The following is a 26,155-nucleotide window of genomic DNA, read 5'->3' on the forward strand; positions in this document are numbered from 1 at the left end:
CTATGTAAGTAATCAAAAACACGTAGGGATTTAGTAGCTCAGTTGGTTGACTACCTGAATTTTCACCTTATTGGTGAGGGTTTGAATCCCCACGTTGTAATCCCCTTCCCAAACCTACTCCTTATGTAATAAAAAACAATCTTTTTCAAAAAAAGTAAGTAATCAAAAACACCTGATTTTCAGCAGTATACAAAAGTAGAAAATTAACAAGTCAATGTAACGTTTTCCTTTAGATATAAAATGTATACAATTGCACGGAATTAAAGAAAATCTCACGAAATTCTTAGTGCACGTTAGCAAAACAAATATTCACAATGTACCGAAAAAAAAAAGAAAGAAAGAAAGAAAAGAGGTGACCCGCTTATCCACATTTTATCGGGGTCGGGTCTAGTAACAACTCCCATCAAATGATCAGCTGTCCTCGAAAAAAGCAATATTTAGTCATCAACAAGTCCCGTTCAACCTCCTCATCCTAATTAAAAAAAAAAAAAAGCCATTCATCTCACACACACTGCAAAAAAATCATCTGTCAAAAAATGGAGTTGGAGGTGAGAGTTATTGGGGGAATGGAGAACTGCTTCATATCACTACCCGTGACTTTAATCCAAACTCTGGAATCCACCACTGCTTCAGGTTACCTTCCTCCAATTCTAGCTCTCGAACTCCGGTCCCGCAACAACCACATCTTCCGCGTAGCTTGGTCTGCTTCAGCTTCATCCAATCCGTTTCCTAACTCAATTCAGGTGACTCACCTCTATTTCTCCCTTTATATTACAAGGAAAATAATTCAGCTAACTCTAGCACTACTCCCTCCGGCCGCTATTAGTTCTCATGTTCAGCTTATCAAGAGTCAATTTGACTAATTTTCAGAGCTAAATTGGATTAGATTAATTCAATTTTTTTAAAATTATGATTTAGATATTCAAAAACTATACTAAAAGTAGAGGTGACTGTACAATGTTCAGTTTGTGATTTTCATTGTTTGTTGTGTGTGAAGATTGCAGAGCAATAATCTCTGGGTTTATAGACTGTGTTAGAAGGCGGATATTATTGAAAAGTAAAAGGATTAGGCAAAGTGTTGTAAAAAATAGAGGTAATTGTACAATGTTCCATTTCCTAATTCAGTTCAGGTCTGCACCTCAATTTCTCGCTTTATAGACTGTGTTAGACTTAGAAGGAGGACATTATTGAAAAGTAAACTGATTAGGCTAACTTATAGTAATAAGTAGAGGTAACTGTATAATGTTCTTTTTTTTTTTTTCGCGTTTTGTGTGATTTCTATTATTTGTTGTGTATGAAGATTGCACAGCAATATGTGGAATCTTCAATTTCTCGGTTTATAGACTGTGAGAGAAGGCGGACATTGAAAAGTAAAATGATTAGGCAAACTGTAGTAAAAAGTAGAGGTAACTGTACAATGTTCATTTTTTTGTTTGTTTTTTGTTTTGTGTGATTTCTGTTGTTTGTTGTGTGTATGAAGATTTCACAGCAATATGCGGAATCATCAATATCTCGGTTTATAGACTCTGTTAGAAGGCAGACATTGGAAAGTAAAATGATTAGGCAAGCTATAGTAGTAAGGTAACTGTACAATGTTCATGTTTTTTTTCCGTTTTGTGTTTCGTGTATGAAGATTGCGGAACAATAATCTCTCGGTTTATAGACTGTGTTAGAAGGCGGATAATAAAGAGTAAAATGATTAGGCAAACTATAGTAATAAGTAGAGGTAACTGTACAATTTTCATTTTTTTTCTTCGTTTTGTTTGATTTTTGTTGTTTGTTGTGTGGATGTAGATTGCGCAGCAATATGCGGAGTGTATTGGTTTGTCAGATCGTACTGTGGTTCAAGTAAGAGTGCTCTCCAATTTGCCTAAAGCTACTATGGTTACCATAGAGCCAGATACTGAAGATGATTGGGAAGTTTTGGAGCTTAATGCTGAGCATGCAGAGCAGGCTATCTTAAAGCAGGTGCTTAAAATTATTAGAATGTGTTATTGACAGAGAGTTTGGTGTTTCGCTTGTATAAAGTTTTTCCTCGTTTGTTTGTTATCAAAGAATAGTGTTTTCTCGTTCTTGTGTACCATTTTGTTTTAGCCTTTACAGGTTTTGCTGTAGTTTTTGCCTATAAATGGTTAAGTAACGATCTTTCTTGTGAACCATATCCTTAATCACTTATAATTTCATAAGGATGGAAATGCATAAGACAATGACATTAGTGTTGTTGGAGCTAGGGGATTTTATAGCAAACTGCTTGTTCCCCTAAAGAGAAGAAAAAGAGAAACAAGAAATGACAGTTACAGGTGGAATAGATAGGGGATCTGTTGTTTGGGCAGGTGGAGAAGGTGGGGCTGGGGCAGTAAGAGGGTGAAAAAAGTGCAATGGTGGTGTAGCTGCACAGCGATATGTTTATTTGCATACTTTTTCCATGTTGCTCGCTGATTCTTGCATTAGGCTGACAGATTTCCATATTTGTTTCTGTCTGATACATAAATAAATCTCAATTCATACAGTTTTTAAGAAGGATTCGATCTAATTAATGTTGTGACCTATGGACATTACTAAGATAAATAAGCAAAGGATAAACAGATGCTTTATGAGCTTTTCTTAGCTTAAGGAAACATATGCCATTCTCCTAGAAGTTAAGGCTGTCGGACAATTGATCAAACTTCTTTTGTTTTAATTATCTCTTTTAAAGTTGAATTTATGGAAGATCGACCTGTTGTGTGACAATAAAGTGGGATTTGAGGCTTCGATACTTAAATCCACCCAGTGCTGCTGGAGAAATAGAATCATATATTGGTTGCTGAATGACATCTCTCTTTGCTCTGAGTTTTTCGTTTATTGCTCAGAAATCTAGCCAGAAAGTACTAAAAATTTCAAGTAGAATAAGCATGTGCATCTATAATGTTTTGGCAACTTGTGGGAGGGAATGCTTCAGATTCTTTCAGATCCTACCTGCTATCTAGAATTATCTGTTTTTACACAGTCACATAGTGTGTTTGTGTTGATGGGAGTTAGTAGGTACCAAATGAAGTAGTCCAGGTGAGCAAGTTGGCCTGAGTTTCACAGTTAATAAAAGAACAAGAAAGTAATCCCTTTTCCATAAAAATGAGGAAAGATGGAAGATTGTCCCAGCATGTAGCCATGTATATGGTGGACAGCATGTAGAGAAAGAAATATGTTTTGAGGACAAGCAGAGCAACTTACAGAAATTCAATATGAATTGTTTAGCTCTATATTACTTTTGGTGTAAACAGGAATTGTTAGTTCAAACAGAAGATACTTTTTGATGTTTTAGACTATTTGTAGGTAGCAACAGATACGTGATCAGGGGTAAGTTATAATACTTTTGATGGGGGACTACATATTTGGATGTAGTATACCTGTGGATATATAGATTAACAGTTACCATTCTCAAAAAAAAAAAAAAAAAGGAGGAGGAGGGAGATACTCTTTATAATTTTATAAACATATTAAAAGACCTACTAACTTATGACATGACATATGTTACTGTTTTTTTTTTAAAAAAAACTTATGACATGATATACTCTTTATAAACACTAAAGGCCACACTTACATTTGGGTCATGCCAAATTAGTATCCAGTTGGATTAATTAGAACATATTACCACGTATCATATACCTTTCAAATTTATCCTGGTTCCGCACTCTCACTTCTCTCCACTAATTATATCAGAAAAAATGATATATCACCTGGGCCTAAAAACTCACTTCTTGGAAGGTAATCCATGTTCAAATCAAAGTCAGTCTATATTCTGTCTATAATTTTCTTTCAAGAATAGTGTAAAGTCAACCCGCAAGGGTGGCTCAGTTGGTTGAGCATGGGACTTCCATAAAGTAAGTCTCAAGTTCGAAACCCCATGCCTACGACAGCAGGGGATTTGCCTTCTGGATCGAGCTCGTCGCACGGGGCTTGCCTAGTGCGGGTTATCTCTCATGTGTGATTTGCGGGCTATTGCACATGAGCGGGGTTTACCCATTGTGCACCCGAAGGGTAGCGGCTGCGGGTTCCCTTGTCATAAAAAAAAAAAAAAAAAAAAAAGAACAGTGTAAAGTCAAACACAATATTTAACTTGAAACCTAGAGAATGATAATTTTTTCTTGAAGTTGACCAATATCCAACCATTTTGTATTTCATGCAGGTTGCTATTGTCCATGAAGCTATGCGATTTCCTTTGTGGCTGCATGGGCAAACAATTATCACATTTAAAGTTGTTTCAACCTTTCCGCTGACACCGGTAGGTAAGAGGATGTTAATTCATTGGTTGATGTATGTGATTTGTTGCTTATAGTTGTGCTCTATTTCTAGATGGAAAACTTGGCCATTTCCTTAAAAGCTTGCCCAACTGGTATATAAAGTTTCTGAAAGAAGATGCATGTCGTGGAGTTTAATCTCTATTTTTTTTGTTTTGATCAAGAGTTTATTCTCTCTTTTCTTTCACGTATTCTCTGGCAATGTTGCCTAAATCCTTGTATTACTTACTAGAAAGAGAAGATAATTGCTGGTATCTATTACAGGGACTATCATTTACCAAGAGCATGGATTAAGGCTTCTTGTTGCCTTCATTTAATTTAATCAAATACCAATTGTTTTATGTAAAGGCATCTTGTTGCCTTCATTTAATCAAATATCAATTGTTATTTAAGGAGGGAAAGAAGATCACAATGTGTAACATTTTGATAATTGTTGCATATTTTCAATATGCTGATCTTTTAGCTCTTTCTTTTAACTCCATATTGGTGGCAAATGAGGTCAACAGTGGTAGGACATATGAAATGTTCTATTCATGTGCTTAATCTGGTTTTTGAGAATTTCAAAATCGTGAATATCTGACTTGCCTGCTTGTTATCAGTACAACTTGTCCCAGGAACGGAAGTTGCTGTTGCTCCAAAAAGGCGCAAAAGAAATATTAGTTTGGGTGAGGATTCCATGATGCAAGACGATAAACTTTCGGTCTCAAAGGCACTATTGAGGGTCCAAGATACTGATGATCAATGTATTCACAAATGCGAGGCTGGTGGAGTTGAGATGAGAGTGGTTTTGACCTCTGCTGTCTTCATTCATCCCGAGACAGCCAGTATATACTCTTTTGAACCTCTTCAGACTGTGGTAATAATTCCCAGATTGCTTTCCAGAGAAACCAAGAAGAATCATGAGACAGATAGCCATAGAGGGAAAGGTAGTGTAACTTCAAAGGAAGTGAATGTAGGGGTTCTACCTGACAAGCACGATATCCATCAATCAATGGTTCGTCTAATATTTTCAGAATCAGTGGCTAAAGGACATATCATGCTTCCTCGGTCTCTTCGGCTTTATTTGAGAGCAGAGCTACACTCATGTAGGTTTTCCTTTGAGAACTTAAATTGATCCACTAACTGCAGAGAAGCTGGTGTTATCTAACAGTTTAAGTTGTTACTCTTTATTTAGCTAAACATGTTGGTATTCATTCCTTATTATTTTGTTTTGTCATATGCCATTTGATCTATTGTATTCTTCTTATTACTTTGTTTTGTCAGATACCATTTGAACTATTTTATTCTTTGCAAGATTTTGTTTAGTCACCTATACTTAAGTATGATCCAAGTTCCACAAAACAGAAAAACAGAGAACACCACATTCATTTTGTCAGTTAGTTCATCCATTAATAAAAGTTACTTTATAGCCCAACCTGCTAACAGCCACTCTTTAGAAAGCCGTCCTGTCAGAAAAGTAATAGAAGAACCTCAAAAAGTTTTTGCCGACGTTATTGTGTTTGAAACCTTTAGCCAAGTCATAAAAGGAGCTTTCTGAAGGTTACCTTTTGATGTATGTAAATTACAATGGACATGTTTCTAGAGTAAAATGTTTCTCGTGTCATGTCCAGGTTTGTATCAAGATATAAGTTGGTTTGCTTGCAATTATTTCACTTCCAGTTTCCTACTGCAGTTCTAAAAATAATTACTTTGTTTCCAGCTGTATATGTGAAGAGATTCAATGTCAAGTTGAAGAAAGAGATTCCTTTGGTTTCGCTTTCACCTTGTGAATTCAAGATATTACAGAAGACTGGGGTTTCTGAAGAAAATAATGCTGAAGTTTTGGGCAAGAAAAATAATAATAAAATAATAACAACACTTCTCAGAACCAATTCAGACATTGAGATGGGTACTATTGATTGGTCAATCCATGAGAAAATTGCCGCAGCCTTTTCTTGTGATTCTAGCAAGGAAGACAAAGAAACGAGCATCAAGTCTGATATCAAAAAGGACGTTGCAGCTTTTTTGCATAGATGGTGCCTTGCGCAACTACATGCAGTCACGATAAACTCCAGAGTGGAAGTTAAATCATTGATTTTAGGAAACACAACTTTGCTTCACTTCAAAGTGAAAGACAACAGATCCATAAAACATGGTGTCCAAACAATGAATGAAGCATCACTGGATGCCGTGTTTGTGCTGTCAACTTCTGATGAATCAATGTGTGACGAAAAGATTGATGCTTATGAAGTTGCATTTGATGAAGGAAACAAGTTAACTACCAGCCCAGAAAACTTCGAACCTTGGCTTGGAAAGCTTCAACTGGGCAACGGTCTTTCCATTAGGACTGTCAGAGAGAAGTTCTTTGCTAAAGCCACCAGTCTTACAACTTCTTCATTAGACTGGATGGGGACGGCTGCCCCTGATGTGATTAATAGTAGGTATTTCCTCATTTTATTTGCGTTAATACATTTAGGTATCTGACCTAACTCTAAATACATTGAGATGTATGATGAGCCTTACAACTGCAAATTTTCCACTTTTCTTTCTTCCGTTCTTCAAGGACACATTTTTCTGTCTTTTACTGTGTAAACGATGATATATTTCCTCAGTAAGGTTTTGATGAAGTTGTATGAGAAAGTTATGCTTACATTTCTGAAATGCAACATGCACCAGAGACTTAGTATGTATTGAAAAGGTTTCTGCTCTATGTAAGGATTGATAAGAATGTATTGAAAAAGGTTTCTGCTCTATGTAAGGCTTGATAAGACAGAGTATGTTTCTGTAAGAGTAGGGGCCAGCACACAAGGGGAAAAAGGAAGGGATATGGCAGGGACCTTATAAAGAAAAAGAGAAAAGGAAGGGATATGCCAGGAGATATGACGAGTCTACTATAATGTTGGCAGGATCGGCGGATTGATAGAGGAATTCTTTCATGAGAGATGGAGAGGTAGAGCTTTCTTATTATTTCCACGTTTCATTCTGCAATAACGCAGATGACTGTCACATGCTATGTATTATAAAAGAACTAGGTTTGGGTCATTGGGCAATGGAATAGGTAGTTAAGCTACAAATTTTACCAAATGGGAGAGCATGAATTGCCAAATGCTGGAATAAAGAATGCAGTGTGCAGTTTTCGGAACTTGTTTGTTTCTGATGCTTTTAGCAATCTCGGTTTTCAAAACCCATTCATGTTAGTTTATGGAGAAATAAATCTGCATAACCGTAGCCCAGATGCGGTTGCTAGGATAAAGGAATGGAATAATACTTTTTGCAATTAGAAACTGACTGTCTAAGTTATCAAACCCATTGACATCAGTGAAGATCGTGAAGGGTTTCAGCTGTAAGCCTTTAACAGAAAAGATTGTGAACTATATTTCTATTATGCTAGTCTGCTGTATGTCACAGAGAGTTGCGCATTCATTTATTCTCGTTGTCTGCCAAGTTAGTATTGTGACTGGAGGAATTTTCTTTTTTATTTGTCTGCCAAGTTAGTATTGTGACTGGAGAAATTTTCCTTTTTATTCAGATAAGTACTTTTTTTTTCACCTTGACTGAATACTATCATCACTTTGCAGGGTTGATAGTTTTGTTGTCTTCTGCATCTTGGATGTTGTCCAGTGCTTATGAATTTCCGCTGCCAGGACATATTCTAATCCATGGGCCTTCTGTGAGTTCTTCTTTTTAGTTCCTTTTGGTGTGTATGTGCAGAATATTTGGATGTTGAAATCTCTGAAGAAGCTTGATAGTGAACTGATTAAATGGTTTACGAGCTACTTTTATATTGTTTCCTGTTTGTTTTGTGTTTTCCCATCTCTCTGCTGGTATAATGTTTGATTCCTCAGGAGATGGAATAGTCTAGGAACTATTAACTAATTTATCTCTCGTTTCATGCTTTCCAAGTCGAAGAGGAAAGAAAGGAAGAACCCAGAGGTCATAATAATAAAAAGACTAACCTAGTAAAGGGAGAAAAGCGAGCTGTACTTCCTTCCACAACTGTTTTACATGCTTTGATTGTCTAGATCATTCTTAGATCATTCTTCTAATGGCCCCGGTTTAACTTGGTCCCTGCAATGTTTGGACCATTAAATTTGTGGAGCCGAAAGATCCAGTGGCTTACAATGCAGGGACTATACAAGTAAGGGTAATATGAGTAGAATTTACTTATTTCAGGGGATAGTTTATGCTTATGTCTTCTTTTCCTTCTTTGACCAGTGAACAAAGAGATTTAGGAAGAAGCCAAAAAAAGGAGAAGAAAAACAAAAGAAAAATTAAGAACTACAAAATGCTAGAATTTTAGGAAGGAACCTGAATGGCTTCCACTCCCTTGAGGAAGCCGAGTCAGACTAAACACTCATCTAAAATATGGCTCCCTGAGAAATAAGACATGCAAGAGTGGGACCGTAGCATCTCAGTTATGGCAGATGTTCCTTGATATTTTAATGTAAAATAGTGATGTAAAGCTGCTCAATGGAAGCTATTGTATGCTGAATGGAGAAGAAGGGGAAAAGACAGCATAAAGGCATATGGATCAGAATTCCACCTTGTATTTTATGGGTGATTTAGAGTGAGAAAACAGCTGGTGTTTTGAGAATGAAGAAGCTGCTACACATGTATGCAACATACACTTTTTGGATACATGTGCTGCATACATGTGTTAAAAGGATGTAGCTTGTATTGTTTTTTGAGTTTTCATCTCTCTTATTCTGATATGTTTGTCCTTATTATTCTGATATGTTTGTCCTTATCTGACTCTTTTGTCTTGTTTTCTCTTGAGCTGAGGGTCTTTCGGAAATAGCCTCCCTACCTCTCAAGGTGGGGGTAAGGTCTGCGTACACTTTACCCTCCCCAGACCCCACATTGTGGGATTTCACTGGGTTTGTTGTTGTTGTTGTTGCATCTCTCTCCTTTTACCATCTTAAAGGATGCAGCCAAGTATCAAAATGCAAAAGTTATTAAACGTATCTTTTGTCCTTTAAAGATAGTTTGCAACTGCGCATTGAGGTATAATTTTCTATGTATTATCCTTTCTGATACACGCTGAGTACAACAATTATGAAAAAGGATGTGTAATAAGGACTAAGGAAGTGTATGGTCACAGAGTGCTGAACTACCTTTAATAGTAATCGTATCCTTTAGGATATGTCCTGGAACTTATGAATCCCGAATGAACATATGCGTAGAAATGCAATCTGTATAATGTGTGGGACATAAGTGGATAAGTGTAATTTCACTCTCTATTTTTATCTAGGTTAGTTTTTAGTATGATTTTGACCTTGACTAATGTGAATCTTACAATATTATTACAAACTGTTGATTGAACCATTGGACATTTCTTCTGTTTTAGGGTTCCGGGAAAACATTATTAGCTACAGTTGCTGCTAAATTTGCTGAAGAAAGTGAGGACATCTTGTCCCATGTGTAAGGATTTGTTTGGCCAATCACACCAAACCTTTATTTCTGTTGGACACTCAAAAAAAAAAAACTTTTACTTCAGTTTGAACATTCATGATTTTGTACCAAAGGACGAGGTCTGACTCTTGTTTCTTTCTGCAGAATATTTTTATCTTGTTCTAAGCTTGCTTTGGAAAAGCCTTCAGCCATTCGTCAAACTTTATTGAGCTATGTTGCTGATGCTTTGGATCATGCACCTTCTGTTGTGGTATTTGATGATCTTGATAGCATTGTTGCAGCATCCTCTGAATCTGAGGCTTCTCAACCTTCATCCTCATCAGCAGTGCTTGCAGAATATTTTGTTGATATTATGGATGAATATGAGGTGAGACATGTTTGAACCCTGTGTAGCACAGCTACTTTGATATTTATCCGAGGCGTGATATGTGTTCAATGGTGTTTGGGTCTAAACGAGCTGGATTTCAGAACTTCCATTGTCAGCTTGATTTTTGTTTTCATCTTAGGATCTGCAGTAACTCAGTTTCTCTTTCCCATAAAATGGCAGAAGATATAGTTGCTTCTGAATGAGGTAGAACTAGCACAACTGATGAGAACATATAGGATTCTGAAACAGTGGAATTTATGTGTCTTCTCTATTTGAATGATGCGACTTGCGGCCTTCCCATATTATCTTTTTGTGAACTTAGACAAACCTAGAAAATTCTCATATTCTAGTGGTCGGTGGAATAGTCGAGGTGCATACAAGCTGACCCAGACACCACCATTATTAAAAAAAAAAGTTTCTATGCGTGGAGAATTTTTAGCCAAGATCATTCAAGGTTTGCTATATTATTTGCAACGTCTTTTAGGTCTTGGGCTTTTGAGTGGTTTCATCACAGATCCTTTTAACCGACAACTCTGTTTCCGCATGTTATTAAATAGGAAAAGCGGAGGAATACGTGTGGGATTGGCCCAATTGCATTTATTGCTTGTGCACAGTCTCTGACTAATTTACCACAGAACTTGACCTCTTCTGGTTAGTCCATCATCTTTCAGAGAGAAATCAGTTTTATTTAAACTTTCTTCCTCTAGCTTTAGTACCACTATACTTTATTCTTAATCATAATGTATTGGTTTTTATTATGATCAGGGAGGTTTGACTTTCATGTTAAATTGCCTGCACCTGCTACCACAGAGCGTGATGCCTTGCTAAAACATATAATTCAGAAGCGTTCTTTGCAGTGTTCTGATGACACATTGCTGGATGTAGCCTCCAAGTGTGATGGATATGATGCATATGATCTGGTACTTAGTTCAGCTCTAAGCTTTGTAAATAACGGAGTACAGAACTTCCCTATAAATACTTGCTGCAATCGCAGCCGCATATGATTAGCTTTAGTTTGATCTGGAATGTGTAAATCTATCTCTTCCTGCTTTTCTTTCCCACTGAAACATCAACATTATTTCCTGCATTCCTTACCAAAGCAAAATGTTGTGGGTACAACGTTATTCGGTAGTAAATTGAAAGGCTTACTCAGTTGATTTGGTGTCACACTGTCACCTATCTTTTCTAAATTATTTTCCCTGATTAATTTAGTTGTTTAAGAGTTACGTTGGGGATAATAAATGTTCCATACAGGTGACAATTGAAGTACGTTCAGTAGAATTGCAAAATTTAGTTTAGATGTCCAAACTCCAAACTTCCTGCCTTCTGCAAACAGAGAACTAAGGAATAATGTTGAAGTAAAATAAACTAATTCAACATTTTTTTTTATTAAAAAATTTTGTTGTTTTAGGAAGTCCCTTCATAAATGGGCTTGATAGTAGAATTGGGAGCTATTGTTTTTATAGGAGAGAGCACTTCATATGGTCCTTTAAGGAAACAACTTCCTCTTAATTTAGGAATGTAAGGCTATCTAATAAAGAGATGGCCAGTAGTAGACAACTAAGTTCTGTCTGTCCGGGAAAAATTGGAACAAGAAACTTTTTTCTCGACTGAGGATGAATTCATGAGCTACTATGACCATGTATTTTACTGCTGGTCTTTTGTTTAGTTGGGATATACCATTCTATTAACTGATTAACGTGGTAGAGCCCTAATATGCCGTCCCAATCTACAACATGAATTTCAATTTTGGGGGATCACGGAGTAGCTGACCTTTTTTGTTCAAGAATGAATTATTAACTGGTTGGTGAATTATTTCCTTTTTGGTAGATAGCTAACAATTGGACCACATATTTTCAATATTTCGTTAGATCATGTAAGTGTATTCGGTCTTCTATTTTTTCTTATACTCCTACGCATGCTTGGACTGAGAATCAGTACAACTGTCTCTCTCTATCGTACTGTTCAAACAGCAATAGTCATCCTGCAGAAAATCATGCAGGCGTGCATGGCAATCAGAATGAAGTATTTGTACTTCCCTTCCATTTTTGGGTTAAACCATCCGGTACTCGGAACCCACTGGCCCAATTAATCGGAACTCTCGCCGTATTAAGCCCACTTTGGGGTTTTTAGCACTCCCTACCCTACGCTTGAAGCTGAGACCTCTGGTTAGGGTAGTGGAAGCTTTACCATTCCACAACATGCCTTCTCAATGAAGTATTTGTACTTCATAAACTGTATTGTAGCTTCTGAACAGAAAGTTCTAATACTCTCCATTTTTAACTTGTATCATACTCAATGATAATGTCTTAAAAGTTGTATTTCTGTGAGCTGTGAGTCCAAAATTAGTGTTCATGTGAAGCTTTGTTATTTGTGTTCTGGCCATAAGTTGATGGAATTTCTGATTTCCGTTCTTTAGCTATCGGAGCGTTTACTTGCATTTATGCTGGGCTTTGTTTTATTTCAGGAAATACTGGTTGATAGGTCTGTTCATGCTGCAACTGCCCGCTTTTTGTCTAGTGATTTGGGTGTTGGCAGACAGGAAAAACCTGTTTTGGTTAAGGATGATTTCCTGCATGCCATGCATGAGTTTGTTCCAGTGGCAATGCGTGACATCGCTAAACCTTCTGCTGATGGTGGTCGGTCTGGTTGGGAGGATGTTGGAGGTCTTAATGACATCCGGAATGCTATTATAGAGGTAAATGTTTATTTTCTTCTTTTCATCTTTTTTGTGGTTGTATATCTTTTATTGGTACTCTAATTAATGTCATAGCTGTTTATTCTATGAGACATTGCTGTAATAATTGTAACCAATCAGTTCTTTATTTGATGTCTATGCGTCGACTTATGATTTCTGTTCCCCTTTTTTAATTTTTTGAAACTGGTAAAGTTGTATTCCTCAGAATTAAGGGCATGCTGGCCACCTCCAAAAAGTGAGCAACCAAAATAAAGGAAAAAGACTTACAGAAAACCTAGTAAATCTACAATCTGATATGTTTCCTCTATACAAAGTTGTTTACACCAGAAAAGTATAGATACAATACAATTCCATTTAATTTTCTGAATAGAATTGGATCTATCTTCAAAACATCTCCCATTTCTTTCTCTCCACACAGTCCACCATATGCAGGCTGGTATTATCCTCCACCACCTTTTCTAACTTTTGCTCCCTGCCCTTCTAATCCAGCAACTGAACAGATCTGAAGTGTGCTCTGGCATGATCCATCTTGTTCCCCTTTTATGTTTTCTTCTGCTTGATCTTTTGCATTACCAAAATTAATATGACACATGGAGGTTAAATTTGATCCTCCTTTTTAGGTGTTAAAGTGAAAAAATGCTCCCCCTCATGTGATGGAGCTAATATCTTTCTCAAAAAAAAAATAAAAAAATATCCCCTGTAAATACCCTTTACACCCTTTTGGACTTTGTTATCTTCTTATCTTTAGCAGAGAACTTCATGTAATGGAGCTAACAAACTCATATATATTTGGCTGTCCTGCATGATCATCAATGCTTTTGTACTTGTAAGCAACAGATAACTTTTGTCCCGCCGGTAGAATGGTTATAATTTGCCTAAATTATTATTAACCTGTGCGTTGGCTTCAATGAAAAGACAATAATTATTACTCTAGATTAGGTTTAGCTTGAACTCCTTTTCTTTGATTCGTGAGCTTGATGGGGTTCTTTTGTTTTGTTTTATTTTATTATCTAACTTTGTTACTCATCTTCTATGACCAATTATGCTTTCATTCAGCAAAGATGGACTGAACATCCTTTGATAGTGAATAATAAATGGTTGAAAATCCCTCTAACCTAGGTATTAAGTAGTTTGGGTGTTGAGATGAACAGAAATCATGTTCTAGGGTTCGCATGAACCTCATTTAAAGGTGTTTTATTTTTATAATATATATCATATCACCTTTAGTTTGGATCATTTTGTTCAGCATATGAAGTTCTTGTTTTTGCCGCTGTCAGATGATCGAGTTGCCGTCCAGATTTCCAAATATATTTGCACAAGCTCCTCTAAGGATGCGGTCCAATGTTCTGTTATATGGCCCCCCTGGTTGTGGCAAAACACACATTGTTGGTGCTGCAGCCGCTGCATGCTCACTAAGATTTATCTCAGTCAAAGGTCCTGAACTGCTGAATAAATACATTGGTGCTTCTGAGCAAGCTGTAAGAGAATTTGCAACTTTTCCACTTACTGGAGTACATATTTTTATGATGATGCCAAAATTCCGTCACCGGCCACCACTACTATCCCACCTCCCAATGAAAAGATAAAAAGCAAAAATCAATAAATATGTTAAACATCAATATCATATGGAATATCAATTCTTTAGGGTCCAACTTTTTGCTCTTATCCCCGTCCCAACCCATCTCCCAGAAAGTTGATTGGTTAAGTTCTTATAAAGCCTAACTGGACAAAGTTAAACCTTGTGGTTCCTACTCATATCCTCAATAGCTTATACTTAAGTTTGCACATAGTAGATAGGTCAAAGTCTTATAAGTGTTCCGAAGATCCAGTAGCTATCTGAAGTAGGATGTGTATCATCTTCTCCCTGTCAAAAGTTCTAATCTTCCTTGTCAGGTCTATTTGTCAACCCCCTAAGTCCTAGTTTTCTTGGAGACTTTGGCTTGTTGACACTAATTATTATATTGTAGGTTCGAGATATTTTCTCGAAAGCAGCTGCAGCAGCACCATGTCTTCTGTTTTTTGATGAATTTGATTCTATCGCGCCAAAGAGAGGACATGACAACACTGGTGTTACTGATAGAGTTGTTAATCAGGTTTTTTCTTGTCCATATCTTTTGCTGTTTCTATCCTCTTTTTACCTTGCATAATATTCATCCTTGTTCTTTTGATGCAGTTTCTCACTGAATTGGATGGTGTTGAAGTGTTAACCGGTGTATTTGTATTTGCTGCGACAAGGTTAGCGCCGACTGAGAGGATGGTCTTTGTTTATAATCGCTTTCAAGTTTTTGCCTTCACATGAATAATGTGGTACCTGTATTCCATCCACTGGCAAGTTCTGTCTGTTCCTGGCCTAATCGTCAGTTAAGCACATGCAGATTGAAACTTACTCCACAAATGCATAGGATGGACAGTGCATCAGTTAGTTTCCAAATTTGTTGCCATTGAAGTCTCAAACCATAGAGTGAATTTTCCTGATCACACCGAAAGAAATTTAATTGCTAGGATGGATAATTTTTACACTATGATATGCACCACTGAGGAATTTATAGAATAAAGGCATTCTGTGAACCTTTTTCTTTACTCTATAATAGAGACTAAACATTAAAAAAAGGAAAAGGGTCTATTTACCTCTGTACTAAACAAATTGAGCAACTTCGCCTCCATTAAACTTTTGTTTTAATATAATACTCCCTGTTGGGAAAAAACTCTCATTTTTGCACCCTTATCGGAGCTTTAACCTGTGGGTAATTTAAGCATCTTCAAAAGTTTGAGGGATATATTTGGACCTTTTTTCTTGAAGAATTTGGACACGTGGAGTCCTCCCATTTCATGCCGGAACTTCGCTAATGGTAAGGCCAAATATAAGACGGTTTGCTGCTGACAAGGGTATGAATGGACCAAAAGTGTAACGGAAGGAAAAATTTAGCAATTTTGGATAGTACTAGGACAAAGTTGGACCCTTTTCCTTGCAAAAAGCACAAAGATTGAGGGTGTGTTTATAGTATGAAGGAAAATGTTTTTCATAAAAATGTTTTCTTGGAAACTAAGTGGTTTTCTTACTTATATCTTCTGGTGTTTGGTAAGTAAGCAGAACAAAAAATTGTCCCAAGAGCATTAATATGTAATCTAGGAAAACACTATGGGGGTGCGATGGAGTAAGGGTGGAGGGATGGGGGTGGTTGGTCAAGCGGTGGGGGTTGGGGGGGCATTGGGAAGCGGGGAGGAGACAATGAGCTTGGAATACCACTTATGGAATTTGTTTTCCTTACTCCAACTGTGGGATTCAACTGGGTATGTTGTTGTTGTTGGTACTCCAACTACGGAAGTCATTTTCCTAATTTGTAAGGAACTTGTTTTCCAAAACATTTTTTTTTAAACTGGTAACTTGTGTTTCCCAAAACATTTTGGCCAACTAAATATTGGAAAATTGGAAAACAAATATTTTCCTCCATACCAAACAAACCCTAATATTAAAAGATTGAGTTAAGCAGTCATTTTACAATGTTACTACTGTAATAGAAGGAATTTTTAGTTTGTTTTATATCTTTGATGTTAGAAGGAAGATAAAGTTAGAAAAAATTGAGGTTTAGAGATTTCTTTCTTATACTCTCTAGAATTTAAGTACTTCTTGGTAGCACGTGCTATTAAAAGGGGACAAAAAAGGCCAGAAAGAACCCATTGAAAGATCTTGGTTAATTGATTTATTTATTGTTTGTCTTGTTGAACATCTTAGTTGTGGAGATTATCAAGAGCAGGGTTCATATCAAAGCTTAGGTGGTCCAAAAGTGTGTAATGCTTTAAAAACCAAGCTAGAGTCTCTCAAGTTGGTATCCCTATTTATCATGTTGACATTATTGGTTCTAGGCAGTCTTATGCTGTCTTTGAAATGACGAGATTTTCATTAAGTGGTTTACTTCATAATTCGTGATGCACATGTATATATTTAGATAGGTGCGTATGTGCGAACTCGAGCATAGTCTAATCAGACATCTAAAATATTCTATAGATCAGCATCTGCTTTCTATTTGACTAAATCCTTTTTTTTTATTACCTAATAATTATCCTTATTATGTAATAACATTTGTCCTCCTTTAACTTATAAATAAAAAAAAGCTTATAACATTCCTCCTTTTGGTTGGGGAATAGTGATAATGGTTGGTAGCGTTACCTCTGTGACATACAAAATGGAATGCCTGCACCCCTTGCCTTTGAGCCTTTGAGAGTGAATAATGCATGCAACTCATTCAACTTTACAACATGAAATTTGTATAGAACTAATGAAATGTCTGTGAGAATGTCTCTACTGCGAGAATGTCTCTACTGGAAAGTAATTCTGTTTTCATGAATATTTTCCCTTTTGACCTAATGGCATTTAGTTTAAAAGAAACATGGCTTACTTGTGAGTCTGAATGATGGAATTGGATTTATTACGACAGTGTTATGTGGCCTTCTATAAATGGAGCGTGAAGAGCCAAATGGATAAAACACCTAACATACCATATATCTTTAACTTGGAGGTTGTTTAATCGTGCTATACCTCTGTATTTTACTAAATAATTGATCCTTATGAAGAACAAGGATTCATTTAGCCTTCTTTTCTATGGAAGAATCACAGCGATCCAATTTTTCTGATCAAGTTTGACCCTTCTTGTCTTCATTTTAAGCAGTAGACCTGATCTGCTTGATGCTGCACTTTTGCGACCTGGAAGGCTGGATCGCCTTCTCTTCTGTGATTTTCCTTCACCGCACGAGAGGTTGGAGATTCTTTCAGTTCTATCAAGAAAAGTAAGTCATAATTCTGGTTGGGGACTATTTTCAATCAGTCTCAGGTAGATGTTACAATATGTGGTTCATGAGCAAGTAGGTCCTCGGTATGCCTTCCCAGATTAGTTTATGTTGACTTTTCTGCATTGTTTTTGCAAAGAAACGGTACATACATCATTGTTGATTTTCCACGCATCCCATTCTAATTTGCCGCCTCTTTATTTTATTTCGTGAAAAAAGTATGACCTCTTTCCCCAAAAAAAAAAAAAAAAGAGGCTAAACTTCCTTCCACCCAACAAATTAAACGATAATATAAACTGATACTGCTTTATGAAATAACCATGCCACCACCCCTAACTAGTTGGGGAGACTAATACAGCTTTTGTATTATTCTAAATTTTCCGTGGCATCGTATCAACTAAACTTTTTCGATCTAATATTTTATACACTCCTCTACCAAACTCAATATAATAATTCAGTTTATCTTTTAATTTCCGTGAAAATCAATCCCAGTCAATTAGAATTGAACAAAAGAGCAGACGCAGACAACAGGATTGATAATTATCAGTTTATTTATAGTTTCAAGTTAACCAAGCAAGTTGGTGAGTTTCAAATTCGATGACATCGAGTCCCAACTGATTTACTTGCTTGATATGCAGTTACCATTGGCAAGTGATGTTGATTTGGATGGCGTAGCTCGTTTGACAGAAGGGTTCAGTGGAGCTGACCTCCAAGCTCTTCTCTCTGATGCACAGCTTGAGGCTGTCCATGATCTTCTAGATAGTGAAAATGTGGGGAAGCCTGATAAGAAGCCGGTCATCTCTGATGCTCTCCTGAAATCTATTGCATCCAAGGCAAAACGATCTGTTTCTGATGCCGAAAAGCAGCGATTATATGACATCTACAGTCAGTTTTTGGATTCAAAAAGATCAGTGGCCGCACAGGTACTGTGTTCTTTTCTTACTGCTGGAATGGTTGATGATTGACATTTCTATTGCTTTCTAATATAGCTAACTACTGACAACCATGTCTATTTACAGTCAAGAGATGCAAAAGGCAAAAGAGCAACCCTTGCTTAATGATTGGCTGCCAGTCGAGCTCTATAAAGACGCACTAGCCTCATCACTTATAGTAGCTGCATTTTGGGTTGGAGTTTGTAATGGCGCCATCTAGTTTGTCTTTTTTATAGTTAGAAATGTCTTCTTGTAGCATTATCTTTCTCTTTGCGTGAACAATTAGAAGGGAAAAGTGATGATCATCTGCTCGATTGTCCATGTTATGGCCATTCGTCTTAGTTTTAGGAGAAGAGCCTAGGCCAAATGTTTCAGCGATGTCTTACATAGATTTTTCTCTGACAGCTGAAAAGCGTATAAAAAGAAGCTCTCTGGAATAATGAAACAAAAATTGCTGTTTTGTATTTCTCCTTTCCCCTAGAGAATGAAAGATGATGGACCGTCACCACAAAAGAATTTACCCAAGATGAAGCATTGGATGATCAATATTGATTTTTACACGAGCTGGATCTTGATTCCCTGATTGAAATCCATTTTCAGAAGGAACGAAATTAATATAATTCTGTCTCCTTATCCTTCAATTTAAATCTGCGTTTTCAAATTTAGCTCTTACTATTATTATACAAATATCTCTATATAAGATGTACTTTTTGCAGGGTGACAAAACATAGCTAGATTTTATTTTTTAGGTTTTCTATAAAGTGACTGTTCTTTTCTAATTAATTTTTTAAAGATGCAAGTAATCACTAAAGAAGGATGGTACAACTACCCATATATAGGAGAGAAATTAGGATGAATTGTCTTAGATTCTAAATACAAGACCATATTGGTTATGTTCGAGTAAGTTGTCCAGTGCGAGAAGTGTATGATGTGAAATGCATTTTTGAAATGTGCATCTTGTACCTAGTTTATAGTGTAACACCCATTCTTTCTCTAAAAAGAAAGTTGCAAAAACAGTTCTTCTTAACGGTGTTAAGTTTTGGTTGAAAAAGCCATATGCATGGCCTATGATCTATTTGTTACTTTTTTGATAGCTCAAAACTCGTTATCATTTACAAATTACTCTTTTTAGAGAATAAAATATTAATTGGTGTAGCATCTCTCCGGTGGATTATGCAAGGAAGGATAAGAAAGAATATGATCGAATATCTGAGAAAAATGATACGAGAAATAGTAAAGGTGATGGAGGGTGTTTATGGTTCGGTTTGGGTCGGTTATTGATTAAACTCAAAACCAAACAAATTTAGTCGGTTTTTAAATTTCTAAAACCAAATCAAACCAAAAAAATAAAAACCATCGGTTTAGTTATTATCGGCTTAATCGATTTGGTTCGATTTTTCAATTTATAACTAGCTCGTGACACTACTTTAGCAAATGGGATATTGTGCACTTTGGCAGAAATAAGTACCAAAGTGAATTACAATAACCGAACTACAATGCTAAATCTGCACTTCAGTTTATTTTAAATTTCGAATACTTCATCCAGTATTAGCAACCAATGAACCAGTAGGCCGTAAGATGAAAAGTGAGATAGGTACAGTGTTAGGCTATGGCATTTTCTTTAAGACATAGGCATTTAACAATTATGTGAAATAAGTAGACAAAATTAAATAATGATTGTATAAAATATTTATAATTATTTATGAAAACTAATATCATATATATAAATAATTATAAAATTTGTGTATATAATTTATTGGTTTGGTTCGATTATTTTTTAATAGAACCAAAACCAAACCAAATATTGTCGGTTTTTAAAATTTAAAACCAAACCAAACCAAATTTAACCAAATGGATTTTCTTAATTGGTTTGGTTTGATTTTCGATTTGGTTTTGGTTTTTCACCAAACCGTGAACACCCTACGGCTACTGAAGCTTAAAAAAACAATCACCTACATGCATCACCAATGATATCTTCCTCCATTTCTTTCTTACCTTGTTTCTTTGAAAGTTCTTTTACACGGATAGAGAGAGGGGGCGAAGGAAGAGAGAAAATTGAGAAACTAGACATAAGATATAAAACTACTTTCTCTATTTAAAGTCACCATACATGATAACAGCCTTTAGAGATGTATCATAACGGAAAACGAAAGGTAATGAAACTATTCCTTTTAGATTAATTAGTTAATGAACTTCTCTTGCGTCGATTATGAAGATCTAACAACTAATATTGAGTATATCATGGCATCAGATTATGTCATAATGATGACAACTTAAGGTGTCAAATGACGACATGTCTCAATTTTAACGGCTTCAAAGTTCATGTGGAATATAACTTTTCTTTGCTTTTAATGGAAAGAGAGATTTAAATTGAATCACCTATTTTTATTTTCCATTGAAAAGTAAAAGCAGTTAGCAAAAGTGAAAGAAGGTGAAACAGTAGCTATCTTCTCACTTGCGAAGATGGCTATATAAAATCATACCCCCTAAGACTCCAGCTTTATCAAAAGGTATTTGCCTTATACGGGGTAGGAATGTTTACACGTGCACTTCTTGTGCTCCTTGAGTGCTAAAATTCGATAGCATTTCATGTAGTCATTGTTATTTGTTATAGATAGATCTCTTACATGCTTCCAAAAGCATTGATATTCATTTTATAATTTAAGAACATCATAGTACGTAAATATTATATTTTTTTTTATCACTCATAGAGATATTATTTTAACGGCTAAACAAATTTTGGAAAATATGGTTTAAGAACCTGTTAAATCTATTTCAATAACAAAATTTGGATCTGTTGAACCAATCACAAATTGTGAGAGATGTATAATGGAAAATGAAAGTTACAGAACTGTTTTGACCAATTAGGTACTGAATTTCTCTTACGTCGAGTTTCGACAATCTGACTACTTATATCGAGTATGTCATGTAAACTATGGTCTACAATATTGGTGGAGGGGCAGTTCAAGTAGTTATCTCCAAGAAACAGCGATCCTTTTTATTTAATCCCTTTTCCTTTCTTCAAGTCATTCATTTGACTATATAAAAGCACCAAAAAACTCTCACAGACTTTCACTTCTTCAATCTTAAATCATCAGGAGACAGATGGCCTTTTTTTCTCCTCTTGTATTTAGCATAAAAACAAAAATTTATCTGGAAAAGAAAACTTGGATTCGTCAAAAAGACTCTTATCTTTAAAGATTGGTAATATTTTCTTTCTTTGTTGGGTTTCTTATTTCTTATTTTTCTGTGACTATTAGCAGTAGTAGCAACAATTTGATTATTAATGGAGTTTTGATTAGTCTTAAGTGGCGGTTAATTCTGTCATAATGAAGACAACTGAAGGTATCGAATAACGACAAGTCTGAGTTATAATACCTTCAAAGTTCATGTGGAATATAACTTTTCCGTGCTTTTAATGGAAAAAGAGATTTAAATTGAATCAACTTTATTTATTTTCCATGAAAAAGTAAAAGGAGGTAAAAGAGTAACTCCTTCTTAATTGCGAAATAATGGCTATGAAAAACCATACCCCTAGAACTGCATCTTCACCAAAAGGTCTTTGTCTTATATAGAGTGGGAATGATTACACATGCACTTCTCGTGCTCGCTGAATGCTAAAAATCGATAGCAATTTATGTTATCATCGCCGTTGTTTATTTCTAGGTCTCTTACATGCATTTAAAAGCCTTGATATGTATTTTATAATTTATCACCCATAGAAATATTATCTTAAAGACTAAATCAATTTTGGATGGTATGGTTGATGAACCTGATACATCCATGTCAATAACAAAATTTGGATCCTTTGAACCAATGACAACTTGTAATAGACCAATTTTTTTTGATCACATCATCTTCAATTTTCTCAATGTTTTGATAGCAATGCTTAAACCTTGCTAAAGCAGCCGCATTAAATTTGTCTGCGTGAAAAATTTGGAACTAAACTTTACTAGGATTTTCTTTTTCATCATTTTTCTAGCTCTTTGCAGTTAAGCATTTTTTTTTCCTTTCAAGACTACTAGCACCATCACATAACATACAACAACTTGACTGATGTTTTTTCTCGTTCTTCTTCTTTTAAAAACTTATTAACAACCGATTCAACATTTGGATCCCCATTTAGAAATAGTTGATATGAATGATACCCAAATATGTTTTTACTAAAAGTAGAACTAGATAATTGGTACAATTTTAGATGGAGCATCTATTATATTTTAAAAACAAATTGGAATTAAACGTGAAATAATAGTTGAAATGAAAAAAAAAAAAACACGTTAATAAAAAAAACTTAAATTAATGAAAAAGATAACACGTGCACGTATCGTGTGATTTAACTGCTAGCATTACTAAGTCAATAGTAACAAATCAACAATAACAACAACATAACTAGTTTAAATTCACAAGTGGGGTCTGAAGAGATAGAATGTACACAACTTAAGGAGTTTTGCTTAGTCTTAAGAAGTGTTTAATTCTATCATAATGAAGACAACTTAAGGTGTCGAAAGAAAGACGAAAAGTTTCGGTTGTAATAACTTCAAAGTTCATGTGGAATATAACTTTTTTGTGCTTTTAATGGAACGAGAGTTTTAAATTGAATCAACTCTTTTTATTTTTCATAAAAAAGTAAAAGCAGTTAGCAAAAGTGAAAGGAGGTGAAAGAGTAACCCCTTCTTAATTACAAAGTAATGGCTATAAAAAACAATACCACTAAGATTGCATCTTCATCAAATGGTCTTAGCCTCGGAAATGATTACACGTGCACTTCTCGTGCCCGCTGAATGGTGAAATTCGGTAGCAATTTATGTAATCATTGTCATTTTCTATCTGTAGGTCTCTTACATGCATTCAAAAGTCTTGATATACGTTTTATAATTTATCACTTAAAGAGATACGACTAAATCAATTTTGAATTGTATGGTTGAAGAACTTGTTACATTCATTTCAGTAACAAAATTTGGATGCTTTGAAACAGTCGTACCTTGTAATAGACTAATTGTTTTTATCACGTCATCTTCAACTTTCACGATCTTTTATTTAAATGCTTAAACCTCTCTAAAGCAGCCACAATAAATTTGTCTACATGAATTTTTTTGGAACGACCTTCACTAGATTTTATTTAATTTTTTCCATCATTTTCTTCTAACTCTTTGCACTTATGTGTTTTTTTCTTTCTTTCAAGACTACCAGCCCATCACATGAAGCAAATTCTAGCAATCTCAAGTACAGAATAGCAGCGAAATATAAAAATTTATTGCTTAATCCCCATACAAGATCCATGTGTTTAATCAATTCGACAAAAGGATCAGATCACTTACCTTTTGATGTGTGATTCCTTGATGTATTTTCTGCCAAAAATGAACTGTAGGTGCTTCTCGAAAACGAACGGCCACCCTCTACCAGTATCCACACACGAATGATTACAAACAAACACGAAGTGCTAGCTTCAAGTTGTAGGATATAATTCGGGTTGCATATCTTATATATGTCGGCTGCCAGAAATTAGGTCATAGTTATTTCAAAAATAACTATGCAAAAGGTTTTTGTTTTTTGTTTTTTATGTCTTCTGAAATTTAATGTCTCTCACTATTTATAGTGATACATTAATCCCAATAATTAGAACCCTAGCTTATGTAGAGTCCTGACTGATTAGGATATCTAATTAATTAAGATCCTAACTAATTAGGAATCCTAAATTGATCAGATATTTCTGCCTTTGTATAACTATTGTTTATATTTATCGTTATCCAATAATATAAATATAAATTTGAATCATAAAATAAATTCGGATTCATATTGTTAAATAACGCATTAACAGAAATACAAATTTATATATTCATAATATATAAATACAAATTTACTAAAATAACCCCAGTCCGTTCATCACATTCTTGATGTGCAACCCAATAGGTTTATATCACGTTGGTAGTAGAATTAATACTATATTAATTTGACAATTCATAATTGATCACTTGCAAGTCATTATGACTAACCCAAGTAATAATAATTTAAAGTTCTTAACAACCCAATTAAATAGCATATGTCATAGTCTTTTTGTCGCACGATATGCAATTCGAACATATTTCATAGTTCTTTCTTACCTTATTTTTTTGAAAGTTCTTTTACACAAATAGAGAGAGGGGGTGGAGGAATAGAGAAAATAGGGAAAATAGACATATAAGATATAAGACTACTTTCTCTATTTAAAGCCACCATACATGACAACAACCTTTAGAGATATATCATAATGGAAAATGAAGTTAATGATACTATTCCTTTTTTGATTAACTAGTTAATGAACTTCTCTTGCGTCGATTATGAAGATCTAGCAACTAATATTGAGTATATCATGGCATCAGATTATGTCATAATGATGACAACTTAAGGTGTCAAATGACGACATGTCTCAATTTTAACGGCTTCAAAGTTCACGTGGAATATAACTTTTCTTTGCTTTTAATGGAAAGAGAGATTTAAATTGAATCACCTATTTTTATTTTTAATGGAAAGAGAGATTTAAATTGAATCACCTATTTTTATTTTCCATTGAAAAGTAAAAGCAGTTAGCAAAAGTGAAAGAAGGTGAAACAGTAGTCATCTTCTCACTTGCGAAGTATGGCTATATAAAATCATACCCCTAAGACTCCAGCTTTATCAAAAGGTATTTGCCTTATACGGGGTAGGAATGTTTACACGTGCACTTCTTGTGCTCCTTGAGTGCTAAAATTCGATAGCATTTCATGTAGTCATTGTTATTTGTTATAGATAGATCTCTTACATGCATCCAAAAACATTGATATTCATTTTATAATTTAAGAACATCATAGTACGTAAATATTATATTTTTTTATCACTCATAGAGATATTATATTAACGGCTAAACAAATTTTGGAAAATATGGTTTAAGAACCTGTTAAATCTATTTCAATAACAAAATTTGGATCTGTTGAACCAATCACAAATTGTGAGATATGTATAATGGAAAATGAAAGTTACAGAACTGTTTTGCCCAATTAGCTACTGAATTTCTCTTACATCGAGTTTCGACAATCTGACTACTTATATCGAGTATGTCATGTAAACTATGGTCTACAATATTGGTGGAGAGGCAGCTCAAGTAGTTATCTCCAAGAAACAACGATCCTTTATATTTAATCCCTTTTCCTATTTCTTCAAGTCATCCATTTGACTATATAATAAGCACCAAAAAACTCTCACAGACTTTCAGTTCTTCAATCTTAAATCATCAGGAGACAAATGGCCTTTTTTTCTCCTCTTGTATTTAGCATAAAAACAAAAATTTATCCGGAAAAGAAAACTTGGATTCGTCAAAAAGACTATCTTTAAAGATTGGTAATATTTTCTTTCTTTGTCGGGTTTCTTATTTCTTATTTTTCTGTGACTATTAGCAGTAGTAGCAACAATTTGATTATTAATGGAGTTTTGATTAGTCTTAAGTGGCGGTTAATTCTGTCATAATGAAGACAACTGAAGGTATCGAATAACGACGAGTCTGAGTTATAATACCTTCAAAGTTCATGTGGAATATAACTTTTCCGTGCTTTTAATGGAAAAAGAGATTTAAATTGAATCAACTTTATTTATTTTCCATGAAAAAGTAGAAGGAGGTAAAAGAGTAGCTCCTTCTTAATTGCGAAGTAATGGCTATGAAAAAACCATACCCCTAGAACTGCATCTTCACTGAAAG

At 35.1% G+C, this 26,155-nt stretch overlaps 1 protein-coding gene across 3 annotated transcripts; it reads left to right on the forward strand.

Moving 5' to 3' along the window:
- The first annotated feature begins 431 nt into the window (after positions 1 to 431).
- LOC132627175 (peroxisomal ATPase PEX1) lies at positions 432 to 18,911 on the forward strand. 3 transcript variants are annotated; one of them, XM_060342358.1, is made up of 18 exons: positions 432 to 743; positions 1,795 to 1,968; positions 4,163 to 4,262; positions 4,874 to 5,359; positions 5,974 to 6,694; positions 7,160 to 7,203; positions 7,832 to 7,923; positions 9,601 to 9,674; positions 9,810 to 10,032; positions 10,590 to 10,683; positions 10,798 to 10,952; positions 12,500 to 12,730; positions 14,008 to 14,208; positions 14,698 to 14,823; positions 14,904 to 14,965; positions 17,398 to 17,515; positions 18,154 to 18,438; positions 18,535 to 18,911. In XM_060342358.1, the coding sequence occupies exons 1-18, from the start codon at positions 537 to 539 to the stop codon at positions 18,571 to 18,573; spliced, it is 3,432 nt and encodes a 1,143-aa protein (XP_060198341.1). In that variant the 5' UTR covers positions 432 to 536; the 3' UTR covers positions 18,574 to 18,911. The 3 variants fall into 3 exon arrangements, with proteins under 3 accessions (XP_060198341.1, XP_060198342.1, XP_060198343.1); XM_060342359.1 differs by lacking the exon at positions 7,160 to 7,203 and having other exon boundaries at positions 433 to 743; positions 5,974 to 6,690; XM_060342360.1 differs by lacking the exon at positions 432 to 743 and having other exon boundaries at positions 1,924 to 1,968; positions 4,163 to 4,258.
- Positions 18,912 to 26,155: the final 7,244 nt, after the last annotated feature.

This window comes from Lycium barbarum, chromosome 2 (genome assembly GCF_019175385.1).
Source record: "Lycium barbarum isolate Lr01 chromosome 2, ASM1917538v2, whole genome shotgun sequence".
Classification (NCBI taxonomy): domain Eukaryota; kingdom Viridiplantae; phylum Streptophyta; class Magnoliopsida; order Solanales; family Solanaceae; genus Lycium; species Lycium barbarum.